Below are 10,951 nucleotides of genomic sequence, written 5' to 3'. Positions count from 1 at the left end.
CCATGATCAGCAGCTCGCTCCTTGGTTGCGTGTCCAGGGAAGTCCACAAATGGGCCCCCTTCTCTGCAGCAGTTTGTGGGGTGGGTACCTGGGAGCAGCCTGGACACATGATCCCAGGGGAAGTGTGGGGTGCCCCTCGGAGGACTCCGGAGCAGGCGCCAGCAACAGACAAGACGTGTGGCAACAGCAAGGAACACTTAACACTGCTGACTACACAATCAGGGAGCCAGTGGCACCTGTAACACCACGCTGTGGAGCAACTGCAAATATGTGCACCAAGGAGCGCACTGCAGCAGGTGAGGAGGAAGAGAAATCCACGGTGGAGAGACCCAACCAGCACGACCTCAGCCAGGCGGGCAACGCCAGCATCACAGGGGAAGTGCCAGTTGACAGCAGCTGCCCTCCCCATTGGATGGGCTGATCAGGGCACTTTACCTCTGTGATCTTCCTCCCCAGACCCACAATCCCAGTCTAATCATGAGAAAAGCGTCAGACAAAGCCCAGTAGTGGGCATCCTACAATGTACCTGGCCAGTCCTCCTCAACTGTCAAAATCGTCAAAACCAGGGTACATGCACGGCGGCATGTACCTGTAGTCCCAGCACTTTGGAAGGCTAAAGTGAGAAAAGATTGCTTGAGACCAGGAGTTCAAGACCAGCCTGGGCAACAGAGAGAGGCCCCCATCTCAAAACAAAAGCAAAATCCCAGAGCTAGTCTAAGAAACCATAATGTGTATCCCAGAGGAGGTCCTGGGACCGAAAAAAGGACATTAAATAAAAGCAAAGGAAAGCTAAATAAAGGATGGACTTTAGTTAAGAACATATCAATATTGATTGACACCTCACTGTGCACATATAGTAATGTAAGGTGTTAACAGTAGAGGGAATTGGGTGGGGGACTACTCAGAATTATCTTTGCACCTTTTCTAGAAATCAAAAACTATTCTAAAACTAAAACTTTATTTTAAAAAATACATGCTCACCACACCACAGTACCCATTTTCTAAACCAATTTTCAGCACAGAGATACACAATGAAGGTGTTAGGATGGAGGCCTGGGGGGCAGGGATGGGGATATTGACACAGCCCCCAGGGACAGTGGTGTGGGTGAGTGCCAGCCCTCACCCCCTAGCTCTCCAAAACCAGCCCAACAGGAAGGCCAGGGGCCCCAGGCACTCCCCACATACCCTCTGCATGCCCCGATGGTGGGGCAGTCAGTCGCACAGACCCACCCATCATGGTGTGCGCATCTCTAGCTGGTCCCAGGCTGGCCATGCCCAGAGAGGACAGGCAGGCTGACCCAGGTGCAGGCCCCACAGGCAGCAGAAAGGCCCTGGCAGGGGAGGCCAGCAGGTAAACTGGGTGCTGCCCTGACCTTGTGGGACTAACACATGTGAGTATGTCTGGGGCCTGGGGGCCTGTGCTCCATTCCACACACCCCTCCTCAGGGCCATGAGAGCAGAACAAATGCAGGGGGCCAGAAATCATGAACATGGGTGTGAATGTCGCTGCTGTAGCTGAGATGGATCCACCAGGCTTGTCCAGTCTGAGATGGGTGAGTCACTATCTTGTCCCTGAGATAAGAGAGGGTCCCAGACGTGAGATGCAGCCCAAGTGATAAGACTGGCATCCCAGGACCCCACGCCACAGCATCCCAATATCCCCAGAGGGATCAGCTCCAGCATGGCCTCCCTTGTCATCCGTTCTCCAGACTACAGCCACAGCGGTGTGGGGAAACGCAGATCCAAGGCTGTCACCACTGCCCGTGCTTCAGCTGCTCCCAATGCTCTGGGGATCTGCTCAGAGCCCTGGTGGAGGCTTGTAGTGGCTTGCTGACCCTGCCTCACCCCACCCCGTCCACCCTCATCCCTCATCCAGTCCTTCCAGGCAGATCAGGCTTCTCCACTTCAGAAGCTTTGCACATGCTCTTCCCTTGGGCTGGCATGCCCTTCCCTGCTTTTCACTGCATCCAGCTGGACATTTTTTATTATGTTCAACAGAAAATTCACAATCAGGTCTTCGGCCTGCCACTCAGCTCTGCCTGCCCTTCCCCTTCAGGAGACAGGTGCCACTTTGTGAGCTGCCACAGGCCGTCTGCCTTCCACTTAGCCGCCAACCTCCTACTCACAGCTCAGACTCTCTCATCCCTCTGCAGGGCAGTGCAACTCAGCCGTCCGATTCCTCTATCTTTGTAGTCATCATTCCCTCAAATTTTTCCCATGCCTGCATCAGCATTCCCAGCCACAGCATTCCCTCTACCAGCATTCCCTGTGAGTATTCCTGGGCCACCACTGGTGCCATCTTTAGCTATTGTGCTGCCACCTTGTGCTGGGGAATATCTGTGCCCCAATCACCAATGACCTCCAGTAAAAACTCTGGATACCAAAGGCTCAAATAAACTTCCTTGGTTGTTTATCTTCTTTGTGTATTATCATTCATCATGTCTGGGAGGAGGTCACGCCATCTGGGACAACCAGAAACTCCACGTTTGGACCCTTCCTGGACTCTGCTCTCTTTGTCTCTCCCCTTGGCTGGCTTGGATCTGTATGCTTTCACTATAATAAAATTGTAATAAGTATACCACTTTCCTGAGCGCTATACTTTTCTCTGAGTCATTCAAGTGAATTATTGTACCTTTAGGGTGGTTATGGGGACCTCTGACTATATCACCAATTGGTCTGAAGGGAGGGTGATCCTGGAAACACCAGTCTCGGCTGGTGCCTGAAGAGAGGGCAGTCTGGTGGGGACTGCTTCCTTCAACTCCATCATTTGCTGAACTCCTTACAGTTGGTGTCAGAACTGGGGCTTTCTAGACCAACCCTGACTCACTGGAACATGTGGTTTGGGAAGAGTAAAAGGGTAGGAGCTGAGGAAACTTTCATTCCTGGTGGTGGCTGTGCTGCAATCAAATTTTTTGTCTTTTTTTTTTTTTCAAATACACTTGCAAGCAGAACCAATACAATCAATTTTTTAAGGTAAAAGTTACCAATGGAATTTAGAAATGATGGATCCAACTCCTAAGCAGTTGGCTCACTAGAGTATAAGGAAATGCAAAGAAACAACAAAAAGGGAAAATGTGAAATCCCTTGGTTATTGTTATCTGCAGTGGTTAAAAGGTAAGTAAGGGTAAGTGTGGGAGGGGACCGTGGTGCTGAGCCAAGGTTCTGGTCAGCCTGGACCACAGCCTCTAGCCTGAGGCCCTACCCAAGGGATGTGTGGGGTAGATTCTGATGCTGGGCTAGGGTCCAGTCAGTTGACCCAAAGTGTGGCTACTGGCCTCAGAGTCTCCTCCAAAGGGAAAAGGTGCCAAGACAACAGATAGTAAAGGTTTTCATAAGAGCATGGACAAAACAAAGGGGTAGGACCGAGGAGACAGTCAAGGGACATCCCAGCAGGGTGGAAGCTTTTAAGCAGGTGTTAAGAAATACGATGAATAAAGTGGATATTGATGGGGACGAAACAACGGTCTCAATGCAGCATTCACAGAAGCTGGATGGACCCTGCCGGCCGCCCAGTGTGAAAAGGCCCTACAAAAATCTGCTTTATTCATTCTAGTTCGGAGGATTTTTAAAACCTGAGAGGCCTAAAATGACAGTGAGAATTCTGATCTCGAGTTGCCTGAGGCAGTGGTCTCACAATCTAACCAGGAGAAAGCCTGAGTCCTTTGGCCCACCCCCTAGCTGGGGACCCAAAGCCGTACACACACGGGTGGGTAAAATGGCCTGGGGAGGAGAACAGACTCCGTCTGTGGGAGCCCCTGCTCTGTGATTCCAGACCCTGTCAGTGAAGCCCAAATGGAGCTCTTGGTCAATGGGGAGCATTTAGAAATGTGATGGTTGATGGAATTAAGGTGGATACTTAGGTGAAAACTGGAATGTTAGAACAAACTCTCTGTGAGGTGGCTGCACCTGCTTTATCAGAGCATATGCTGGGGATGGAGATGGTCTGGCTGGGGAATGCTTCTCCCACCGATTGCTGTAAAATAGAAGGCGGGTAAACCTGCCCTTCTGGCAATAGTGATTGAGGACTGGCATCTGGTCAGCTGATTCAGACTTTGAAGGGTACACACTCCACATCCGGGAATATTGCAACTCCTTCCCATAAAACTACCCCCAAAAGCCCTGGAGTCCCTACACAGATGGGGCTTTCTGGCAAAGCCTGTTAGTGCCGCCCAGGGGTGACCGCCGGGATTTGGGACTAGAAAATTTTCATCTGAGGGCCACGCGCGGTGGCTCACGCCTGTAATCCCAGCACTTTGGGAGGCTGAGGCGGGCGGATCACGAGGTCAGGAGATCGAGACCATCCTGGCTAACACCGTGAAACTCCGCCTCTACTAAAAATACAAAAAATTAGCCGGGCAAGGTGGGGGGCGCCTGTAGTCCAGGTTACTCGGGAGGCTGAGGCAGGAGAATGGCGTAAACCCGGGAGTCGGAGCTTGCAGTGAGCTGAGATCCGGCCACTGCACTCCAGCCTGGGCGACAAAGCGAGACTCCGTCTCAAAAAAAAAAAAAAAAAAAGAAAGAAAATTTTCATCTGAGAGACAATGATTGGACTTTGACTGAGGCCACCCTTATGATTGAAGCCTATAAAATAATCGTTTTAAAAATCTGAAATACATATAATGTTTTGGACAATGTCAAAGAAATACCCTAATGCCCTAATGGGGAAGGCAACACCCAGAGTTTCCTTTTTTTTTTTTTTTTTTTTTTTTGAGACAAGGTCTGCCTCTGTCACCCAGGTTGGAGTGCAGTGGTCCATCTCAGCTCACTGCAACCTCCGCCTCTTGGACTCAAGCCATCCTCCCACCTCAGCCTCCCAAGTACCTGCGACTACCGGCATGTGCCACCATACCTGGCTAATTTTTGCATTTTTCGTAGAAATCGGTTTTTGCCATGTTGTCTGGGCTGGTCTCAAACTCCTGAGCTCAGGCGATCCGCCCGACTTGGTTACAGGTGTGAGCCATCATGCCTGGCCCCAGAGTTTCTTAATAAAATGGAAATGCTTTGTGCAGGAATGTGCTGCCTGGGGATGCAAAGAGGTACTTGGCGTACTCACGAGCAGGCAGGCTTTCCCCTAGGGCCAACTTTGGAAGCACCCGAGGAGCTGGCAGATCCTACTGTCACTTGGCTGATGCTCTGTGAGAGCCCTTGACTGGCCAGTGTGTATGGATGGCAGTTCCAAGGTATGCGGACAGCATGGTTTGGAAGGCCAGCCCTCCTGTGGAAGAAGGTGGAAATGAATCAGCTCGGTGGGAGGGACTGCTTGCTGTTCAGTCGTGTGTTTATGTTTTTACTGATTCATGGGTGACCCTGTCAGACCCTATGGTCAGGCAGGAGGGCAGCGGAAACCTGGCCTATTAAAGGGATACCCGTGTGGAGCATGGCCCTGCAGAATCACCCTGGGAATCTGAGGGGTGCGTTAAAAAGGGACATGTTGATGCCCATCAAAGGACGCCCCCTTCCAAGATCAAGAAGTGATTGGGATGGCAAGTAAGTGTCCTGGTGTGCTCATTTGGGGTGGCCCCCTGGGTCCACGGAATGAGTGGACATTGGGGCTGCAGATGAGCCTAGACACATTCCTATTGCACCCCCAAGGCACAGTTCGTAAGAACTGTTCTGTCTGCCAACAGACAGAGACAGAGACTGCTGATGGCTGTGCAGAGTCCCACGAGGGAAGGCCCTGCATTAAGCCGGCAGGACAAACCAAACAGAAGCCCCAGGAGGCCACCAAAGGGCCCTGACGGGGAAAGGCGAGACACTGACTCTCACCTGGGCTTTGCTTCCCTGGCGGCAGACGCTCGAGGTACTATAAAAGTGTGACGATGGGAGACAGTGCACCAATTTGCACTGCCCACTCACACTTCTCTGGACCAAGGGACACACTTTACAGCCCCAAATGTCCAACAAGGGGCAGAGAGAGCACCCTCATCCTTGGCATAAGGTTGGACAGAGAACCGGAACATGTAATTGATACTGGTTGTCTCAAACAGAGATGGTGGGGCAGGAAAGAGTGACCTGCATGCCATCACAAGTGTGTGTCCACCCCAAACATGAGAGGGGCCAGGAGAGGGTCCTCACTAGATAGTGCCCTACGCCTTTTCTTTTCTGCTTTTGTTGTGTTTTGTTTTATTTTTTCGAGTCTTACTCTGTCACCCAGGCTGGAGTATAGTTGCATGATCTCAGCTCACTGCAACCTCCACCTCCTGGGTTCAAGTGATTCTCCTGCCCCAGCCTCCCAAGTAGCTGGGATTACAGATGTGCACCACCACACCCAGCTAAATTTTTTTTTTTTTTTTTTTTTGTATTTTAATAGAGACGGGGTTTCACCATATTGGCCAGGCTGGTCTCGAACTCCTGACCTCAAGTGATCCACCTGCCATGGCCTCCCAAAGTGTTGGGATTACAGGTGTGAGCCACTGCACCTGGCCTCCTATACCTTTTCTAAGAGAACTGGGGAAGGGAGGTTGTGGTAAGACTGCTTTTTTTCTTTCTTCTCCACATCACCTCACCTTCCTCCTTTCCTATCTGCTGCAGTGGCCCCAGGACCAGGGCTGCAGCTGCAAGTGCTGAAGTAGCAATGACTCCTAGGCAGGAGGGTGCACCTCTAGCTCTAAAGCTTCATGCCAGAGCTCCTGAGGGCTGACGGGGCAGATGGTGCCTTCACCCCATCCAGAAAAATCAGGGCGACTCGTGAGGCAGGCATATTGCCTGGTGGTGGAGACAGCCCACTTTCTACACCTGTGAAACCCCATCCTACACCAACCGGAGTGGACTGTCAGGGAGGCACTTGCTAGGCTGGCGTTGCTTCTGACAATCTAGCCCAGCAGCATGGCCGAACCTCCTGGACCTTCTAAAGGTGGAAATACCTGAATACAAATGGAGAAAAGGGGGAACTGGAGCTGAGGGTAAAGGAACGAATACATGGGTTATGCGGTGAGGGAAATTCTTTTTTTTTTTTTTTTTTTTTTTTTTTTTGAGACAGAGTGTTTCACTCTTGTTGCCCAGGCTGGAGGGCAATGGCACAATCTCGGCTCACCCGCAACCTCTGCCTCCCTGGTTCAAGCAATTATCCTGCCTCAGCCTCCCGAGTAGCTGGGATTATAGGCATGTGCCACCACGCCCGGCTAATTTTGTATTTTTGGTAGAGACAGGGTTTCTCCATGTTGGTCAGCCTGGTCTTGAACTCCCAACTTCAGGTGATCCGCCCACTTTGGCCTCCCAAAGTGCTGGGATTACAGGTGTGAGCCATCGCGCCTGGCCGGGAAATCCAATTTTAGGTGAATCCTACATTACAGTACTACCTTAAGAGGGGTGTGGAGGACATTATCTCTTAGCTCAACTACACCAGATGCCTGAAAGGGTGACGCCAAGGCCGCCTCTGCTTTTGGAACTTGACAAGGTCAAATGGCAGCCTGCAAACCTGAGTGGCCTGGCCCTGGAGGACATCTGCTGGTCTGACGTGGTGATGGACTAGATAAACTGCTATGACTGAGTGGGACTCTGGTCTTCCTTTTTAGGTGATATCCAGCAAACTGCAATATGGTCCCACCTGGCCCTGTTGGTAAGGTTATAACGTTGATGGTGATTGCAGATGTATTGAAACCCTGAGTTCCAGCCTCCTCAGGATACAGCAACAATAATGACATCTGTGGAAGAGCTGGGTGGAGCCAACCCTGCGCTAACGCTGGCATGCAGCGGTTCTTTTTACATGCATCGTAGGCACAGGCAGCCCTGCAGCAAGGCAGGAAGCAGGCAATGCTAAAGGAGCTGCCCAGACAAACGTGACTATTCCACTTCGAGAACGCTGGGGCTGGGGCCGGGGGTGGCCTGCAGAGTGAGCTCTCGGCCCCCAGAACATCGTGGCTGTCACTGGAGTACCAGTGTTTCCAGGGACTTTGCTGCCTCAGTTCTGACCTCTGTGAGGGACTGGAGACTTAGGGCCAGCCACACTGACAGCCATGTGGTCAAGCTCCCAGACACACCTGGACCCCAAAGGCGCCTGCTCAGCACTATTGTGTGTGCTGCATCCTGAGGACACAGGAGCTCTGTGACTGGGCTCTCCTGGACTCTGCTCCAGGCCTCATCAATGACTTTAACCTGCTTCCTTTCACCATGAGCTGTCTGAGTCACACAGGTGAATTAACGAGCCTGAGGGTGGACGTAAGGACCCCCAAATCTGTAGCCCATTGCTCCGCCGTGAGGGTGGTCCTGGGGATGCCTGAGCTTGTCTCTGGTGTCTGCAGTGAGGGTAGTCTCATAGGGGCTATTCCCTAAAGCTGCAGTTTGCCAAACTTGCAGGCATGGAATTCCAGAATCACCTTAGAAACTCTAAAGTCAGAAGAGAAGTTGTTCTCCAAGAGCCTCCGCAGGGATGTGCTGGGTGCCAAGTTCATTTTATTGGCTCAATGGCCTGTGCAGGAAGAACAGCTGGTGCCCCTCTTCACAGGGGAGACCAGTGAGGCCCAGGGAGGTGAAGTCACTTGCCTGAGGTCCCAGAAGGAGTAACTGGGGCTGGGTAGGAGCAGGAATGGCTGCTGCCAGCCAGAGGTGTCCCTAACCTGCCTGTTCTCTTGAATGGAGCCTGTCGCCTACTGGCCTCTGCTGGTGGGGACTGTGCACCGAAAGGTGCTGGATCTAGTTTTTCTGAAAATCAGCAAAATAGAAGGAACAGAGACAGCCAGGCCAGGGACAAGGAAGACCTAGCTTCTGCTGCACCCTTGGGGATGGGGGCTGGAGAGGAGCAGGGACAGAGGGCCCCCACCGCAGGCTTCCGGCAAGAGGCTCCCAAACACCTGTTCTTTAGAAGCTTGAACCAGTTGCCACCTCTTAACACTGGGAGAGCTTGTGTTGAGGAACAAGAACATCTGGCCATCCCAGGCCACATGCCCAGAAGGCGGCCGTTGCTGGAGCCAAGCGTAGCCGCCCCCTTCACACAGGGTGTGTGCTCCCCAACGCGCCCGACAGGGCTGCTTCCTTCCACCCACAGTGAGAAACACTTTCTACCACAAGCCAGAGCTGGCGTGCCCACGCGTAGGTACACACGCCACACGCACAGACACGCGCTGTGGTTTGGTGAAGCAGTTCTTCTCTTTACAGGGTGTGAAGCACCACATCTCATCTGCTCTATTCTACGTCACTTTAAAAGTGCTGGCTGCTGCCCCCTATATTTAACTCTAGACCTATGGAGCCCGAGCAGGGTCCTCAGAGCTGGGTCCCGTGTGCTCTGATGCTTGCTGTGGGCTGGGGGCACATCCCTTCCGTTCTCAGGGCCTCAGTTTCCCAGGTTCCTTCAGGCTCCTGCCCAGGTCTACTGCCTGACCTGACAGCTCAGCAACAGGGGCCAAGTTCTGGATGACATCCAAGTGACAGGCCGGCAGCGGAGGTCCCCATTAGGGAAGGCAGAGGAGGGAGGAGGGAGGGGGAGGAGGGAGGATGGAGGATGGAGGAGGAAGGAGGAGGGAAAGCTGAAGTAGTAAAAGCAGAATAAAGGGCCCGGTCAGTGGCTGCTCACACTGGGGTGCCCTCACCCCAAAGTGAACTCCAGGTTTGGGCCTTGTTATTTGAGAAGGACACCAAGGTCTTGATCAATGAACTGACATGCTGGCCAGGCCATAGAGCCCTGTGACATCTGGACAAGCTTGTCAAACTCCGAACACTTTACAAAAGTAAAGGGACCAAGAGGCGTTTTCCTCTGTTACTTTATAACCTTTTCATACTAGTTGAACTTTTTTTTTTTTTACAATGTAGATGTACTACTTTATAATTAAACAAAAAACTTTAAAATGATTTTTTAAAAAAGAAAAGAATCACAGTGGAACATGAAATGGAATGTCAACTTCGGGGATGGGTCATCCGAGGAGTCCAAGAGCCCCAATGTGGTCCCGTGTCCCTGGTCCTCAGGTCATCACCCAGCCTCACCCACAGGGCACCTGCCATGGCCGTGGCCCACCCCACAAGCTTCCACTTGGTGCCTACGTGGGAACGCACCATCTGCCACGGAACTTCCTCCTGCGGGGCAAAGGAGGGGTCCAGAAGCCCACAGGAGTCAAGTCAGCAAAATTAAGTTAATTTACAAAGTTATAGTAAAAACCACAATAGTGACCCAGTCCCTCCCACGCAGTGTGAGCCCTGGGCTGCGTCGCACCCGCAGGTGGCCGGTGCTGGCACCTCACAGGGCAAAGGTGGTGAAGAAGATGTGCATCTTGGCCAGGAAAGTGGTGACAGAGCCCTGCCGCCAGAGCTTCATCTCCACGTCCAGGGCAAAGTCCCGGGGCTCCAGCACAGCCCGCTGCAGGTAGACCACGCCCGTGTAGGCGTTGAGCCTGCGTGTGCCAAAGTAGCCCTCCTCGTTGCCCTTGATGATGGTCAGGGCGATGGTGTCCCCCGTGAAGGCTGGCGCGGGGCCAATGCGGAAGATATGCGCAGGCACCAGGAGGCCCGTCTGGAAGTTGAGCTGGTAATGTGTGATGCGCGCCGGCGAGTTCTGGCACTCCAGGAAGTCGTGGCACGTGGTGCGCTCGCACTTCCTGCAGGGAGAATGGGCCGGGTCACCCATGGCTCGCCCACCTCCCCCCAACCCCAGACAGGAACACAGACGGCACAGCTCAGCAGCAGGATCAAGGGCCAGCTCTCTCCCTAATGGCCTGGAAGCCTCAGGTAAGTCCCCTTACGTCCCCTGGTCTCAGTTTCCTTGCCTGTAAGATGAGGTTAATAGAAGCTTCACAGGTTCACTGGAATGGGTGAGCTCAGCATGGCATCGGCCAGGCTCATTAACAGTTCTTACCTGTCCCCATGCTCCCTTCTTCCTTCCTCCTGCCATCCCCCCATTCTTCCTTTCTCCTTCCTTTTCCCTTTCCCCTTCCTTTCCTCCCTCCCTTCTCCCTTCTTCCCAGTGCACCCAGTGTCCCTCCCAGGGTCCCTCCCAAGTGCCAGGTTATGTGGCTGGTGGCAGAGT

The 10,951-nt window shown here is 52.7% G+C and overlaps 1 protein-coding gene across 4 annotated transcripts in view; it reads right to left on the bottom strand.

Moving 5' to 3' along the window:
- Window positions 1-9,681: 9,681 nt before the first annotated feature.
- Window positions 9,682-10,951, bottom strand: part of FBLN2 (fibulin 2) — a 111,160-nt gene continuing 109,890 nt past the window's right edge. For all 4 annotated transcript variants that reach the window (XM_074033046.1, XM_074033047.1, XM_005547884.5 and 1 more), the window contains one exon: window positions 9,682-10,523. In XM_074033046.1, coding sequence (XP_073889147.1) covers window positions 10,166-10,523 — 358 coding nt within the window. In that variant the 3' untranslated portion in view covers window positions 9,682-10,165. The remainder of the gene's footprint in view (window positions 10,524-10,951) is intronic.

This window comes from Macaca fascicularis, chromosome 2, assembly GCF_037993035.2.
Source record: "Macaca fascicularis isolate 582-1 chromosome 2, T2T-MFA8v1.1".
In the NCBI taxonomy this organism is placed as follows: domain Eukaryota; kingdom Metazoa; phylum Chordata; class Mammalia; order Primates; family Cercopithecidae; genus Macaca; species Macaca fascicularis.
Note: the sequence above shows the minus strand (reverse complement) of the source record. Positions and strands in the feature narration are given on the sequence as shown.